General features: G+C 42.4%; 4 protein-coding genes across 16 annotated transcripts in view; 2 read left to right on the plus strand and 2 right to left on the minus strand.

Moving 5' to 3' along the window:
• Nucleotides 1-10,029, plus strand: part of ripor2 (RHO family interacting cell polarization regulator 2) — a 75,145-nt gene extending 65,116 nt beyond the window's left edge. For 4 of the 5 annotated variants that reach the window (XM_085149377.1, XM_085149374.1, XM_085149379.1 and 1 more), the window contains 9 exons: nucleotides 217-379; nucleotides 502-634; nucleotides 881-1,042; nucleotides 1,382-1,555; nucleotides 2,231-2,433; nucleotides 2,518-2,601; nucleotides 2,702-2,792; nucleotides 3,679-7,687; nucleotides 7,792-10,029. In XM_085149377.1, the coding sequence (XP_085005503.1) occupies nucleotides 217-379; nucleotides 502-634; nucleotides 881-1,042; nucleotides 1,382-1,555; nucleotides 2,231-2,433; nucleotides 2,518-2,601; nucleotides 2,702-2,792; nucleotides 3,679-3,779 (1,111 nt within the window). In that variant the 3' untranslated portion in view covers nucleotides 3,780-7,687; nucleotides 7,792-10,029. The remainder of the gene's footprint in view (nucleotides 1-216; nucleotides 380-501; nucleotides 635-880; nucleotides 1,043-1,381; nucleotides 1,556-2,230; nucleotides 2,434-2,517; nucleotides 2,602-2,701; nucleotides 2,793-3,678; nucleotides 7,688-7,791) is intronic. The other variant, XM_085149376.1, reaches the window with a different exon arrangement.
• Nucleotides 6,722-10,369, minus strand: gmnn (geminin DNA replication inhibitor). Of its 9 annotated transcripts, none has more exons than XM_085149408.1 (8): nucleotides 10,300-10,344; nucleotides 9,880-9,951; nucleotides 9,558-9,606; nucleotides 8,834-8,926; nucleotides 8,558-8,702; nucleotides 8,389-8,471; nucleotides 7,962-8,072; nucleotides 6,722-7,434 (listed from the first exon to the last, which is right to left on the minus strand). In XM_085149408.1, the coding sequence occupies exons 4-8, from the start codon at nucleotides 8,897-8,899 to the stop codon at nucleotides 7,249-7,251; spliced, it is 591 nt and encodes a 196-aa protein (XP_085005534.1). In that variant the 5' UTR covers nucleotides 8,900-8,926; nucleotides 9,558-9,606; nucleotides 9,880-9,951; nucleotides 10,300-10,344; the 3' UTR covers nucleotides 6,722-7,248. The 9 variants fall into 9 exon arrangements, with proteins under 9 accessions (XP_085005534.1, XP_085005532.1, XP_085005533.1 ...); XM_085149406.1 differs by having other exon boundaries at nucleotides 8,558-8,711; XM_085149407.1 differs by having other exon boundaries at nucleotides 9,543-9,606.
• Nucleotides 10,370-10,522: 153 nt separating this feature from the next.
• Nucleotides 10,523-14,450, plus strand: c22h6orf62 (chromosome 22 C6orf62 homolog). The gene is made up of 5 exons (XM_085149409.1): nucleotides 10,523-12,129; nucleotides 12,225-12,401; nucleotides 12,484-12,609; nucleotides 12,870-13,004; nucleotides 13,116-14,450. The coding sequence occupies exons 1-5, from the start codon at nucleotides 12,001-12,003 to the stop codon at nucleotides 13,239-13,241; spliced, it is 693 nt and encodes a 230-aa protein (XP_085005535.1). The 5' UTR covers nucleotides 10,523-12,000; the 3' UTR covers nucleotides 13,242-14,450.
• A 4-nt stretch (nucleotides 14,451-14,454) lies between these two features.
• acot13 (acyl-CoA thioesterase 13) lies at nucleotides 14,455-16,694 on the minus strand. The gene is made up of 3 exons (XM_085149410.1): nucleotides 16,511-16,694; nucleotides 16,217-16,401; nucleotides 14,455-14,875 (listed from the first exon to the last, which is right to left on the minus strand). The coding sequence occupies exons 1-3, from the start codon at nucleotides 16,592-16,594 to the stop codon at nucleotides 14,716-14,718; spliced, it is 429 nt and encodes a 142-aa protein (XP_085005536.1). The 5' UTR covers nucleotides 16,595-16,694; the 3' UTR covers nucleotides 14,455-14,715.
• Between the last annotated feature and the right edge of the window lie 27 nt (nucleotides 16,695-16,721).

The raw sequence follows: 16,721 nt of genomic DNA on the forward strand, positions 1-16,721 counted from the left end.
ACACATGCAGTTTTTTTTAAGGTCCCATACCAAAAACTATAGTTCTCACCCAGTTCTCAAAAACTGGTGAGAACTTTGAAGTGCTTGGCAGCAAATGAAGAGTTTAATTCTTAGGATTCTAAGGACGACTGGACTCTTTAAAAACAAACTCACTACACGTACAGTCGGTGTGTTACCGCTGCCCCTCGGTGGTGACTCTTGTATGTTGCTGCTCAGGGCTCAGCATCCAGAAGCCAGAGGACACCTGAGCGAAGCCCTGACAGAGGACACCGGGGTGGGCAACAGTGTGGCAGGAAGCCCCCTCCCACTTACCACTGGAAATGAGAATCTGGACGTGGCTATTGTCATCCACCTTCAGTACTGTATTCACCTCATACAGGTAGAGCTCCTTCTGATAGTTGATATTATAATTACCATTCATCCTGCTTAAGTAAAACACCAGCTACCTCCTGGAAATTTTAGCATCTGACATGTTTTCATTTTTTCTTGGTAACATGGCAGATGTTGACCAGTGGGGTCAGTGTCTGGCAGCGTCGCAGTGTCCTCCTCAAATTGTCAGGACAGACCCAGCTGCTAGAGGAGTTAGCAGAGATCAGCGTGGACAAACTGGGAGCAATAACATCTGCTGCTGATGGTGGGTATCTAAACACGTAGACCAGATTTCCTCGAACAAGGCCGCCGTCCTGCTTTACTTGTTTTTTTTTCCTTTCTTTTCTCATGCTTCACCCCTCCAAGATTGGCTTTGTAGTTTTTGCATAATCTGGAAACCAAAGAACAACATACATCTTATACTTTAAAGCAGCAAAACAAATCGTTACGGTGCATGAAGGAGGTTTGAGGGTTTGTGGTCTGACCTCGTGCTCTGCCCTGTTTTCCTCAGTCCTCCCGGGCCTCGTGGAGCGCCCCCAGCTGATGACTCTGTGGTCAGAATGCAGCGGCTCTGAGGGACTTTTCCACACCACGCTGGACAGAGTGTTCAAACACATGAATCAGCGCTACACGGCGGTGCTGCAGGAGAACCGCCCACACGGCGCCGATACAGGTTCGCTCGTCCCTTCTTTGTTTCTGCAAACAGACCACAGGTTATACTTAAAATTTCATCTTCAGTCAGGGCTTCAACTGACTCACGTATTCAGGGTGTAAACAGGTTTTAATGTGCTCCTGAGGGGGAAACTAGACATCTGCATTTAACTGAGAATATAATGCAGCTGATGAAAATGGATAGAAACAAACTGGTTTATGTTATGAAATAAACTGTGACTGCAGGCTGTGTGAACACGGCATTGTGATTTTTTTTTTTTCTTTGGTTTTTGTTGTATAGCTGAAACTAAATAATGTTATGCAGTTATCTTGGAACAATGCACTGATCTCTTCTCTCCAGCGATTAGCATGGTAGTGGGTGAGATGGTGGACAGGAGCGACCTGCTGGCGGCACAGAGTCCTCCCGCTGCTGCGCTCTCTCAGGACGTCCTGACTGTGTTTCAGTTCTACAGCTACATCTTACAACATGAAGTCCAGGACATGGAGACGCACCTGCTGCACCTGGCCAGAGAGGGTGCGCAAAAGCTGTGATGCTTACATCGTGACACGAATTCCTCTGTTGTTGGCTGTGTCCTGTAATAACCGAATTATTTTCTTAACCTAAGTCGCAAAATGAGTATATTTTGTGCTACATGGCATACACGGACACCTGTGCAAGTCCAAGATTTCTCCAAGTTAATCCAAATATTAGAGCTAACATTTTGATGCTTTATCTACAACATAGGGAAGAGCAGCGTTTCATGATTTATGAGATGAATCATCAGCAATATGCAAATTCTGAGCTAAATCACTGTGACCTTTGCTTTCCACAATAATTAGTTAACACAGAAAAACGCAGCTTTCAGCTTTTTGTGTGTTTTGAAGCTGTGTGTTTTTTTTTTCTTTTGTTGTTTTTTTAATGTAATGTAAATGTGCCCATCTCTAAAGCACTCTGGGTCAGTTTCTGTTGTTTAAATGTGCTATAGGCTATAAATAAAATATACGTGACTGCCAACAGTATTGATGCTATCATGCTAGTATCAATCCAATAGTAATACCAGCGTTTGCATCGATGTCTCTGGATCGATCACCTCACCTCTAATCAGGATTTAGTAGAAAGGACGTTTGTGTGTAGATGAGGCCTGTGAGTGTTACAGCTGGTCCTATCCTCGGTTTAATCTGCGTGTGTCTGCGTTGGCTTCCTCCTCAGAGGTGTTTGCAGAGGTCCTGTGCAGCGGAGACTATTCTCGCTGTCTCGCAGAACTGGAGGAGGTACCTTTGTCATCTCTCTGGCCTGGAAGCAGAACCCTAAGGGCCCTGGCATCCCTCCTCACTGCAGAGGACCCTCAGGTCAACAAGGCAGCCGCCGACTACCTCTCTTCTGGAGCGTCAAACAAGCACTTCAGGACCAGGGTGAGTAATGCTCAAGATAAAACGGTAGGCGCACCATTTCTGCCTTTTGAGCCACATTTTTAATGGTTGTTTGTGTGTCTGCAGGCAGTGGAGTGCTACACCCAGGCACTGTCGGAGGCTGGAGTACAGAGTCAGAGGGCAGCCTGCTCAGCTCTCAGCTGTCTGGAGGTCAGTAGCTGTTTACTAAACTGTGCAAACAGCATTTTTATGCAATAAAGAGAAACATGTCATTTGGATTTTTACATTTTTATCTTGTTTGTGTGCGCAGGCGGTCGAGAGCATCAGAGCAGTGGTAGCGCTGTGCGATTCAGCTGATGAAGAGCTGCGTCACGTGGCCATAGAAACCCTTCTCACGTTCGGTGCGTAACAAATCCACTGCATTTTATACACAACTGCCATGAGGTCATTTACACACTATAGTGCTATTAAGATGTGTTTAATTGCAGTGTTGACTGTAAATTCCAAGAAAAACACATTTTCTCTTGCTTGTTTTCTGGGGCAGATGTTTGAGCTTCAACACTTTCTCTGCAGGCGCTTTAAAATCTTACATTGAAGGCAACTTTTCTCAAACGCCGAGGGTTTTAACTCAGCATGCAGATTCTTATATTTTCTTTTGCCAATTTGTTACGTCCTTCCGTTGCCTTCTTTCTGTCATAATCTTGATTTTGGGGATACGAATACTGCCATCTGAGAGGTAGGTGGTCATTACTAACAGAAGCTACTTTTAGCTGCTCCTTCACCACAAGAGATCGCCTCAGCAAGCATGTTTGGTTTGGCAAAGCCCTTCCTGATGCAAATTCAAACCAGCGACCTTTCATTTGCCAAGTGATTTATTCTCACTAATATTTTTAGAAGATTCTGTTGCTCCTTCTGGCCTTCCTCCAAATTTTCATTCTTAACCCTTGTCAACCAGTTTTACCCGAATCCCAGCAAAATATGCAGGCACCTTGCTGGAGACACCAGTAAGTTCAGCACAGAGTTTGATGACATTTCAGTGAACATTGTGTGAAACAGTCTTTGTGAAAGTTAGCCAATCCGAAAATCAGTGACAGTCCCACACACACTTAGTGAATGTATCTGTAAAGCTGTCCTCTCTGCAAAACATTCCCTTTTTAACTAACTGCACATGAGGCGTTTGTGTACCATCAGTAAATTGTAGCGTTTCCCCGTTCTCCCCTTCAGTAGTTACGTGAAAGGTGACTGTGGACACATTATTTCTAATAATCTCTTTTTTGCTGCTTGCAGGTGAGGAGGGGCGCCTGGCATACGAGCAGCTGGACACTGTGCCGGGGGAGATGATCCGTCTGGGCACACGGCGAGGAAACGCCGTCACCACTGCCTTCTGAGCCATCACTGAAAAGAGAAACGGACTGCACCCGGACCTCCGAGGACAACACTTGCCTCCTTAGCTCAACCCACACAGCACACCTCACAGGGCCGTTAGCGACTAATCTGTTCATCGATCTGCTTTCTAGCAACAACAAACGTTTTCACTTAAACTGCAGTTAATCACTGTTACTCACTGCCTCCTGAAAGGAAGTAACACCAAACAAGTTGTCTTAACCACAAGGACACACAACCTAGACCCCTCCTGACGCACGCTTACACTCCTCCTCCTCACCCTGCTGTCTGAGCCAGGCACACACCGGTCACGTTAAGTTGAATTGAAAAGCACAAATTTTGACTGGACACAAAGCGGCTGAGAGCTGCTCCAAAGACTGTGGAAGTCAAGCAGCGGGTCTTCACCCTCCTGTCAAAAAGGCTTCCGAGAACACCCGTCTCACGCACTCTCTGAATAATCTCAAGTTTTACAGATTTATTGTACCACGCAATATACCATGATCTTTGTATAATCACTGTTAACATGCGTTCACCTAGATTAGAAGTGCTTTCTGATGCTTTCGGAAGACCTGCACTGTTGTAAGGCGTGTAAATACGGCTTAGTTTACACGTGATACACGTGGTTGTGTTCAAGACGTAATTTTCAGGGATTCTCGTGTGGTTGAAAGACCTGTGTGTTTTTTGGCAGGGAGGAACATTAATAAGATGAGGTCACAGCGGTCCAGGGGAGACGGGGGTTTAGCACAGTGTCCAGTGTTCACTCACGCAGCAGTTTGCGTCTGAGATTTCTCCTACTTGCAGTTTAACAAGTGCAATTTTTTCTGTACATATGTGATTTTTTTTTCCTTTTTTTTTTTTTTTGCACCTGGCTGACACGTGAAGCCCATTTGATATCGTCAGCTTTTGACCTTTTGAGCCTCGTTGTGGCTGAGCTGGCACATTACACAAATACTCTTTGTAAATGTATGTTTTGTTTGGTTTTCCTACAAGGTCAGGAGCCAGTCGAGGGCAATAAACTAGGCAGAGGACCTCATGAGAATGCACTTTCTCGGCAGTTGTGCAGAGAGGATCAGTTGAGGCAGCACGTGAGCTGATAGCAGGATAAGACATTAAGCTTTTGGCCTTTTCTGCCACACTTTGGGTCTGCTCCATGCGAACGGTTTAATGGGAACACTGACCCAGGGGAGGCATCTAGCTCCAGCTTTTCTCATTGTAACTGTACTACTGAGTCTGGTGCTGCTGCACAGTGACAAAAATTAGAAGCTCACACGTCATATATTTATTATTTACTCCTTGTTATTCTAATATTCTGTCATGTTATTTTGTATTAGAGCAGACCACATTGTTATGTAAATGATTGTATATTTATGGTCTACTTTCAGGTCTGGTATTTGAATTAATGTCTTTTGTTTAAAAAGGCCTCTGTGTTTTTACCATACGACTCGTGTTTGATTATAATTGGAGTTTATTTTCAATTTAATTATATTAGATTGTTATTTTGGAGAATATTAAGATTTGCTAATAGTAATTATAGATTTTGTTTTCCCTAAAAGGTCCCCAAACTAATGGGGCATTTATATGATAGAGATGTTACTTTATTAAGTAGATTTACTATAACCAAAGGAAAAATCTTGGGATTTTAAAACGGTCTTTTAATAAGAGCTCATCCAGGAGAATGTATTTTCAATACAGCGTGTACATTTGGGCCAGAACCCTCAGACTTATCTTTGGAAGCACAAAAAGGAAAAAAAAGGCAAACCTGTAATATGAGGATCTCGTTACATCTGGTTGTAACTGCACAATCCAAAAGCCATATTAAAAAGCAAGCGGTTAGTATTTTTATGAAAGGTATTCTTTTTGTAATATAATCTGTAAATGCGTGAAGTTGATACTAAAAGTTGTTTTTTACTTTCATGCAGCCTTTTGCAAAACGTGGTCCAAATTTAAATTCCTTTTCGAGATGTGAACAGCATTACAGTATTTTGGTCCAGTGACTCACTCTGTGTCTAATTTTCTCTCTTCAAACTCACTGTTGACCTGTTTAACAAGTTAATTGGTGGACTGTTCAGTTCCTTAGCACCGTATATAATACAAGGTGGCAAAATGTGCACGTTTAGAGGTTTTAATAATAACTGCTGAAACTGAACTTCATCCATCTTCTTGGTCAATAGCTTCAGTACTGATTCATGTGGTTGCACACTGCTCTTCTCCGTCGTGGTTCCTCTGCTCATCAAGAAGTTGCAATAAAGTTTATTTTTGCATAATTAAAAACTGGATTTTTCTTTCCCCACACGGAGTCCATCCATTCTCTTCTGCTTCTTGTCAGTGTCGTGAGGGGGCTGGAGCCTATCCTGAGTCTTAACTAGAATGTTTTTTTAAGTCCTACTGTTGTTTTAAATTAATACTAATGGGTGTATGTGCAAATCCATAATCGATCTGACTGTTACAACTACACAGCAGCTAGATTTTATGGAAAAGTGGGCGTACAAGCTTAACAAAAAGTCAGGTCTTGAGTGTAGATTTGACGATTTTAATACTGTTAAGACATGACACAGCCTAAGCCAGCGATGTCAAACTCATTTTACATTGTGAGCCACATACAGCGTACTCTGATCCTAAATGGGCCGGACCACCAGTGTACGTCAGCTTTTCCTTCCATAGCACAGTAACAAAGACATCTCTAGTTGAGGTCATTTGTGTTTCACTTTGCCATAGTATGACAGGCTATCGGGGAGGTCTTTATCAGTGAGAAAAGCTGCAACGCTTATCAAAATACAGATAAAAGTTCAAGATTTAGCCCAATACCACCCAGTGGACCAATTGGAGTCTTTGGCAGAGCCAAGTGCTACCCCTGGACATATGTTAGAAACCCCCCTGGTCGAAGCTTATCCTCAAACAAGCAACTTCACCCTTTAGGTTCAGCAAGAACTACAAGCTTCAATAAGTGTCAAGATTTAAAATATAACGTTTATTTACACCAATTTCACAATTTTACAGTGAGGCAGCATTTCAGGGTCATGCTCTTTGCCACATCTGGCAGCAAATAACTGACCAACAGTTCACATTTAACTTATAACAGGAGAAAAAAAAAACAAAAAAAAAAAAAAACGGGTGTTCAAGTAAAATTTGTAAACACTGTCAGCTCAACAGGAGCCGCAAGACAAATCAAGTGCCAAAAGAAGCACGTTGGACAAGCATTTTAGTTTCACCTGCCCAAGGTAAACTTCTTTTAGACTAACGGTTGTGACACCCTGACATGGAAGTCTTTCAGGTGCCAGCAGCTTGAAACCTTCACTGGCTTAGTTTCTTAAGACCCTTAAAAACCTGAGCAAGCAATGACGAAAAATACATTTAAAAAAAAAATAATTAAAAAAATTGCAGGCTGAATTTAGAGTACATACACATCTTTAAAGCTCATCTCGTACTCGTTGCAGTCAAAGCTTACTCAGGTCAAAATGTCAAAGTCATGTAGTATTAGTTCTGGACTCCTGAGGGTCCTGGTTCTTCATCATCTGATAGCTCTTCTGCAGAGCCGTAACTGTAGTCTGGATCGTTTTCACTCTGATCTGCCAAGTCGTCGCCTTCATGTTCAGCCTCATCTTCATCAAGGGCAATCCCTCTGAGCTCATCCAGATTGTCAGGAGATTTCCCAGTCAGTCTCTAAAAAGAGAGTACACCAAGTTTCATTTACCAACAGGCCCATCTGTGCAGTCCTGTCCAGTTTATCCATGCAACCATCCACCTGGTTAAGTACTCTGCTCAGGGAAATTGGGTTTAGCTCAAAAGGCTGAAATTTTTAACCACCAAGTTACTACTTTGTGCCCACTGATTAAACAGAATGAGAGTCCAAAATTGTAATTGCAATGCTGCAGCAAGTAGCCAGATTTGTAAAACTTGATCAGACGCATATTGTGTTAAGATTTAATTATGCAAAGCATCTCTAGACAGGATGGGCAGTTTATTTTCCCCCAGTGGACCAAAGAAGACACTGAAACTGTTGAGGCTGCACCAATAAAGTGAACTCCAACCTGTTTAAAGTTTGTTTAGCGATACATTAAGCTTCCTGGTGCATCCCTCCAGTTCCACTTTCTCAAAACTGTCCACAGTAATGTTGGTACACAGCTGATAACATTAACAGATTTAGTTTTTCGCCACAACTCAATGTGCAGTCAAATTTTAATACTTACCTCAATCATGTCAGCCATGTACTGGACATGTTGAGCGAGCTCCTGCAGCTCTTCGTTTTCACTCTGAAGCTTCGTTAGCTGCTCATCTCTGGCCTCTATGCTTTTGTGGAGCTGAATCAACAATGCAAACACCAAGTTAAGACAACCTCCTACACATGGGAGGTCTAAACCAGAAAACTGCTTCACATTAATACGCTGTACAGGCAATCTAGCCAAACAATCTAAGAGTTACAGGAATAGTGAAGTAGTGTCCATGAATGCAGAAAAATGCCAGCATTAGCACCTTTTATATAGAGGAGAATTCAGTGAGCTTCAGAGCTACTCAAGTACCAGCTGGTCAGTAGCCAAAGGTCAAGCTTGTCAGTGGGAGCGTGGGAACAGCTCAGTTTGCAGCTAAACATTAGCAGACTCTCAGTGATTAACTCACCTTCTCATTCTCCTGTAGAACATTGTACAGTGCTTTCCGTCGCTCCTCTGCTACCTCTTTCCAGTAGGTGGAAGGTGGAGTTTCTACAACAGCAGCAGAGGGTTTAGATCAGAGTTTGAGATAAAGTGAAAATTTGTGACCATCTAGCGCACCGTGCTGCCTTCTCTACCTTTGACCATGAGCTCATATGCTTCTTTGGACATGCCATCTATTAACCCATCAGCTGCTTCTGTTTGAGTGGATTTGACTTCCATCTTGACTCTCTTTGAACCTCTGATTTGCTCAGCCGTCCAATTCTTCCGCTTTGGACCAACCTTTCCGGCCTAAAGAACAAATCATTTCCAAAATTTAGGCTTGAAAGATGCAATTTTCATGAGTGATTCAACATCTACAAGTCTTAATCTCATGCAAGCCAATTTGGACAAGATGGACAGCTACTACAAACCTGAGCTGACCTCCCCAGGTCTGAGTTAACCTGACGAACTTGCAGGGTTTGTCTGGCAGGTCCCATAGTCTTTTGAGAAGGTGTGAAAAGGCTCTGAAAGGCATCCAACACAAGTAACCGTTACTGTATATCTGATTAGATTACAACATGCTAACAAAACAGAAGGTGAGACTCCCCCTTCCCCCTGATTAGCCTTTAGAAACTAAAGATTGAGTCACATGGGAAAGTAGCAGAACCCATGTTCTCATTCTCAAAGCTTCTATTCAGCAAGGATTAGCATCACTTCACAAGCTTTACTTTAGTTACACTGTCACCAGGAGAAAGGGCATAAGTGAGGTGCCACAACAGCAGTGCCATGTGCAACAGACCTACAGGTGTGCAAAGCGCGGGTAGAGCACAAATTCTTAACAGCCGTGGGAAAGTCTCTCTTCAATGATCATTACAGAGCAGCCAGAAAACACAATTTGTTAATGTTTGGCCACAGCTTCACAAGACTGCTGGGGTGTTTTGTATAATGGGTGATTAAGTTGTGAGTGGGCCTTTTCCTTAAGGAACAGCAAAGTAGAAACCAAAACAAATGTAATTTTGTTTAAGTGTAAGCAATATTGCTGCTCAGCAATATGATGAATTTAAATGCCACTTTACAGGAAATACCACATTTAAGTGCCTTTCCACACAACCCAACCCTGAAGTGTCCTTTAGGACTGACCTTCAAGCCACTTACAGTAGATGGCTTTGTTCTGTTGAGACTACATGTCCAGAGACTGCTGCAGCTGGATTATACATGTTAATATAAAGGGATAAAGACAACAATAAACGGAAGGGGCAATCTCGGCCTTCTATATTTACATGGAAGATTTTGGTTTTGGAGTTTAAAAATTCCGCCCCCTTACCCGAAAAAAATAATTTCATGAGTCTCTAAAATGATACCAGTCACCCAAGAAAGGTAGTATAGGAGATATTTGAGCACTACTAGGGAAATGATTACCACCAATGATTACACTTGAAAGTCAAAATGATGAAACAACTTAAGTCTTTGTACTTACCTTTATGTTCTCATTGGACTTCTGGTGGCTCTGCTTTACTTTTCCACTGGCGTTCATTTTTTTTCTCGAAACCTGAGCCAGGACAAGTAGTAGACAAAGAAAGCTTAATTTTTAATTAGCAAAAACTATTTTTTAAAATAAATAAATAAACCTCTAGCCGTCTAGCTTACCATTGACTAGTGATTCTACCCACTTAGAAACGCTACTCTATAAGGAAAGGATTAAAGATCTAAGTTTCCCCACTTTTAAAACAAGCCATGGTAAGAAGGCCTCGAGTCAGCTGGAGCTTAAGGAAAAACATCAGCCACGTTTAAAGAAGGCAAATTAGCCGACGTGAAAGATACTTAATGTGATATAACTGTAGATAAAAAAATAAAATAAATTAAAACCAGTTAATATAAAAACATTAACAGAACTTACCCTGCCTGCTTTTTTTTTTTTTTTTTTTTTAACCTCAGTTTCCCGTTCGTTCGACTCTTCTCCGATACTCCCGCGCCAGAGGCTTAAATACGCCCACTCCGTCACGTGAGCAAGCGGCCAGTGAGGCGCATGCTCACAAAGATTTATTTTTTTGCACCGTTGTTTTTTTCCCCTCGTGCGGTCACATGTCAAGGCACGTCATATCTTTGTAGTTGACTGTGCAGCCATTTTGGGGGAGGCTGTAGACCGTCTAGCTTGTATGTGCCATTATTAGCTACCTTAAAAAAAACACGCAAACAAAGAAACCAAACGGAAAAAACGTTGGACGACACGTCGTTAAATATGGGCCCGCCGGGAGACAGAAAACTCCACATGTCGACTGAAAGAACGGAGGACTTGAGCTGGATTGTCGATTTATCTTGACATGGCATGCGGCAGGGCGAGCCGGAGGTTGTGACGACTGAAGAAAAGAAGAGAAAGAAAACAAGCGCAGCAAACACCTCGAAACTTCAGACGTGGAAAGCGGGGGGTTGATTTCTTTTGTTTAGCTAACAATTATTTCGCCATTCAACTGCTGTCGTTGATTGGCTATAATTGATTCCCCTGGGCTGATTCTGTTTTTTTGTCGATGAAGTAGTAAACAAGGCACGACTGAAGTACATTACATTTAGCGAAAATGGTGTAAACGGTTAGTGAGTGAAGCCCGCAGGTTTCTTAGACTCAAACAGCACTGGCAGTCACATTGAGCCGAGGAGGTGGGGGAAATGTAAACGCGTTTAAAGATGACTGTACGCTAAGCTAGGTGATCACACATAGGCCTCAATTAAGCCAATCAGTCAGATGATAAGATGTAGCTATATCGCTGGTTCACTACTAGTTAGTGTCGGAAGTGAATGCCTAGATTAGCCTGCTAGCTCACCTTAGCTAGTGTGCTAAAAATACGCCCACATCATGACTATCGGCAGTGGCAGCAACGACACAGGCTCTGGGCCAAATGAGTGGCAGTAAAAGTCACGGAAATGTCAAGTTACTTTCGCAGTAGTCTTCGATGTTACCCGGTGCCAATATCTCCTGGCATCTGTGTTTACCTGCCATCTTCGTCTGTATCCCCAGTCCGTCTATAACACGCACATAACAGTGTCTGCACGGAAGCAAAAAGACAGCCATGGATGAGGGACTTTGAAATGACCCAAACGATAGAATATTTGTCTGCTTGCTGTAGTCCACAATCTCAATTGCAGAAAACTAGCGATATGGGTTTTTGCAGCAGCGCTTTCTGCTGATTTCAGTACCATCTATAGGAGGAAAAAGTTGAGTCATTTGAGTTGCTGTTTTAATTTAAATCTTTGTTGTAATCCCTCCATGGCAGGTTGAAAAACGAAGCTCACGGTCCTTGAAAGTCATGTCTTAAAACATGGATTTCTGATCAAGCATAAAGGAGATGTAGTCTTAGCTTGTCGACCATTCCCCCCCTCCTCAACACTGCCCTTTTTTTAACAAAACAATCGAAATGACTTAGTTTTGTTTAAGATTTTTATGACCTTTTAAGTTCGTAGTTGGTATACTGAGGATTTAGCCTAGAGTTTTGATGCGTTGTTTCTGCAAAGGGTAGCCAGCTCCATCCTTTATCAAACAGAAAGTAGAGAGTGTAGCCAAAATATACTGCAGAAGAGGAGAAGACACTACCATCGAAATCCAACCATGGGGGACCCAACTTCACGCAGAAATCAAACACGAAATCGACTTCGAGCTCAACTTCGGAAGAAAAGGGAATCTTTGGCTGATCAGTTTGACTTCAAGATTTATATAGCCTTCGTTTTCAAAGAAAAGGTTTGCCAGCACTACAGGTCCACTCATGTTTGTTACTCATTGTAGAACCAAAGCAATGCCTTAAAATATCCCCCTCCCTTTTTTTTTCATTGCAGAAGAAGAAGTCAGCACTTTTTGAGGTAGCCGAAGTTGTGCCAGTGATGACCAACAACTATGAAGAAAATATCCTACGAGGTGTGCGCGATTCCAGCTACTCTCTCGAGAGTTCAATAGAGCTCCTGCAAAAAGACGTTGTGCAACTACACGCGCCCCGATACCAGTCAATGCGAAGGGTGAGACACAATACCATTTGAAAGGGGGAGTGTATGGAAAAGTAAACATTTTGTGTCATGTTAGCTGTCTGTGTTTTTACAGGATGTGATAGGCTGCACTCAGGAAATGGATTTTATCCTATGGCCACGCAACGATATTGAGAAGATCGTCTGTCTGCTGTTCTCCAGATGGAAGGGGGCCGATGATGAACCCTTTAGGCCTGTTCAGGTCAGTCCTTAGCACTTTAGGTTTGGTCAGAACTATAGAAAGTTATATCTTTGTGTACACTATATATTTTTAAATCACCTGCTGTTATCAGCAAATTCAATTTTGTAGCCAGTTTCCCAGATATGTATAAAGTTCAGTCCTCAACTAACACAAAACACTGCGAGTTTGTAGCCTGAGACTAGGCTTAATCTGTGTCTGGGAAACTGAGACTTTACATAACAAAACTTTGTCCTTAGTTCTTAAGTCTGTCTTTTTTACAGGCCAAGTTTGAATTTCATCATGGAGACTACGAGAAGCAGTGCATGCATGCTTTGGGTCGTAAAGACAAGGCTGGAATGGTCATGAACAACCCAACTCAGTCTGTATTTCTCTTCATGGATAGACAGCACTTACAGGTATGTCGCATCACTGAAAATAAAATGTAATTCTCCTAAAAAGAGGAGGAAAAAACCCTGAAATGGTCTTGTTAACACACTTTATCACAAATGTTGTCCACATTCTTTCAGACTCCTAAAACCAAGGCCACAGTTTTCAAGTTGTGCAGCCTCTGCCTGTACTTGCCCCAGGACCAGCTGACCTGCTGGGGTGTGGGAGACATCGAGGATCACCTCCGCCCTTACATGCCTGATTAAGGCTTCTTGCTCCACCCAGCCACACGGAGGGGGAATGAAAAAGAAAAAAAAGCCTTTCTCCCTTCCTCTTGCCTAAGCCTTCAGAAGCAAATTGATGTACTCATCTCCATCCTTTTTTCCCTTTAAGATGTGAACTTATGCTTGGATCTCCTTTTTTGTTTCTACTCGTTCTACCTTCCCTGACCTGAAGCTGATTGAGTTCCCATCCTTCATTTTTTTTTTCTGCCTCATGCTCCCAGTGTGCCCCCACCCCTCTTCTCCCTACCATTTTTGGATTTATCCCTCACCTTTTTTTCCACTTCCTCCTCATTCTCTGCTTCTCACTCACCTATTTTTGTTCATTTGAACCTGCACGAACATTGATTTTGAGTGGTTGGTTGTTCTCTTGGAGCTGCACTGTCAACAGCACCGGTCATTGAAGGAACTCTTTATGTTGCATCAGAACAGGAACAAACAATACACAGGTCATCATGGTGGTTCTCACATGGACGCGTTTTATATCCTTGTTGTCATAAGAAATGATTGTTAAAGCTTGTAATGTCACGCAGGTGTCTAGAACAACTTTACGCAGTCTTGTGACCGAGGACAGGTGTGGAGAGGTGTTTAAACACCCGTGTAAGCAAAGAGATAATGAGATGAACAGTATCTGTCAAATCATATGGTGTAGGTATCGCTTCTTATAAACAGCCTTAGTTATTTTGCTGGACTTTCAAAGATGGTTTGGTGTCATTTGCTTTCCTCTGAAACATGCTAGGCAAGCCTTCGCTAAAACCTTGAGTGACTTGAAAGGTGTTATACACACAAAGTTGGTTAGACGTTGAGGGTCATGTTCACTGTTCAAGCACTATTCCATTGAGCTACTGAAATGATGTTTTTATGTTTGTTTTATTGGGGATGTGGGTTGGTGAGTAACTGAAATGGCGACATTTATTGTTTAACATACCTAACAAAAGTTGCTGAAAGCTAATTCTGTTATTTTTATTTGACCTACTAAAAGTTAGATGATTTGCCACCATGCTCATCAAATTAAATTGGGTTTTGCAGGCTTGCTTGTCAAAGAATATTACGCACATATAATTTTGCTCCTTGTTGATTCAGTGTGTTCACTTTAAAAGGATGTAAGGCGTGTAACTTCTGGAGTTTTTTCTCTGTTGGTTCTCAAATCAATACTGCTGAGCATATCCCAATACAGTGCAAATTCTGAAAGCATCACTCTTTGTCCATTTGCTTTTATTGCATGCGCACGAATCATTGATACAGTCTTTCAATCACAAGGGGTCAATTTAAGTTATTGGCAAATATTTAACAGCAGGAAATAAACATCAAGTAACCACCAGCTCGTAGCCCAAGCGTTGTGAGACCCACCACTGAAGTACTGATTCCTGTTATTACAAACCTATTTACAGACAGAGAGAAGCTGTTTACATCGTCACTCTTGCTTTGAAACTACAGACAGATACAGAGTGGAGAAGCTTCAGCTGCTGCCAAGATGTTTGGTGTGTCTTCCTTGTGCGATGATCTTCCCTGTAACCTTGTTGGTGAGGTCCACTGTGGCAAACGCCAGACTACGTCCCTGTTTCAGAACCTGAGCGGTGATGAGAACATCTTCTCCCATCTTGGCAGCATTCATGTACCTATGACACAGTGACAGCTTTTGTAGTTTATCGGGGAAATTATCAGCCATATTAGGAAAGCCTGCAGGAGGTTAAGTTTAATCCTGTGAGGTGTAACTTAACCCTCAGTGCGCTAAGCTGAGTATGTTATTCCTGACTTTCAACATTTATCCTTTAGCCTTGGCAATAAGTGAATAAAGCTACTTTCGGCTGCTCCCTGCATTAACACATCTGATGAAACCCCAAAGCGATTTGTCTCCTGGGATCAAGCCAGGGACCATTTTCTTACTGGGTGATTCTGTAAACCAAAGCAAATAAAAGTTCTAATCAACAAGGGGGAAAAAACTATATATATATTTTAAAGTACTTTTCTCTCAAATGTGGAGTCATGACTCATCACTCTTCATGGATTTGACCTCAGAGAGGCCGGACACTACAGTTTAAGTGGTATTAAATATCCTCATTTCTGAGTCCTATTCTGGCTGCTCCTTTCAGGAGTTGCCATCTTTCTCCATGTCATCCTATCCCTAGCATCACCCCAACCCTCTGCATCATCCCCTTTATGCTTGCTCCTCTTCTGCAGTTCTAGCTAGATGCTGAAATACAGTGACCACAGCTTATTAAGCAAAAACACAGTTCTGAATGTCACCTTAACCCCCTGAGTATAGTGCTATAAATGATATGCAGGTAATTATTTTTTTTTCCTTTTTCATCTTGTTGTGTGCGATAAGCCCACCTGATGGATACACCAGTAGGACCGTCTTGTATGTGTTATTATTCCTTTAATTTAGGTTCAAATTGGTTTGCTGTTTGAAGGTGCACAGCGATGAGAAATAAAAACTTAATGTGTTAAACATAAATGAACAAGCCTGTTATATTTGTGTGAAAATGCTAAAACCATCTCAGCCTCTCCAAACCACTCAACCTGACCTGTCCCTAGCCCTGGTCACTCCACAAACTGGTGTACCCCTGGTGCCTATCCTGAGCACAGATAAATGGAATAAAGATAGTAAAGTAATTTTGGACTAAGTGTTCACATTTACCCATTTATGAGGAAAACAAAAATAATATAATGTACAAAAGGTGACAGATAAAAGTAAAAATATGCTACAACCATGTCTGCAGCACAAACGGCAAAACATTAAAAAAAACTTAAAGTTTTTGCATGAAAATAACCCTACACGAGCACAAGTCTGGTTGGTGGCTGGGTCCGTGTTGTAGGACCCTGTGAAGGTTCATTTTACATATTTCAATTGAACCTTGAACCCTGCCTGCTACTTTTTACAGGCAGATCTGCCTTATGCCAGAGTTTTGAGGCGTAAAACCTGTTCCTAGAAAGGCTTACAATAGTTATGGACTCACGTTATATTCATATCCACGCTGACCCCCGGTGCCCCCCTCTCACTGTACATGATAGCCATGGTGGAGACGACATCAACCAGTGTGGCTGTTAGCCCGCCGTGCAGCGTCCCTCCCCGGTTTGTGTGCTCTTCTTCTACCCGCATCTCACACACCACTTTACCGGGGCTGGCAGACAAAATGTCCACCTGAAGAAAACACAGAGTTGTTTTTATGTCAGCGCAACGATACAGACACGATCCGGCTTTTTTCTGCGCTTAAACCAAAAACTAATTGGCACAAACTGTCCATATTTACCTTGCTAAGTACCCTGTCGAAACATGGGCTTTCCACCACAGCTCTCATTACATGTTTTAGGGAGTTTAAAGTAAGCGAAGCCATTGTTAACGGCACGGTGTGTGTTTAACACCTTTTCATGAAGCCAATGTCAAACCTCTGTTTATCTTACACCGCCGGAAACTGTGGCGTGCCGCAAAACGGTCCGGGTGAAACTTTAACTGGCCAGCCA

This window comes from Neolamprologus multifasciatus, chromosome 22 (genome assembly GCF_963576455.1).
Source record: "Neolamprologus multifasciatus chromosome 22, fNeoMul1.2, whole genome shotgun sequence".
In the NCBI taxonomy this organism is placed as follows: domain Eukaryota; kingdom Metazoa; phylum Chordata; class Actinopteri; order Cichliformes; family Cichlidae; genus Neolamprologus; species Neolamprologus multifasciatus.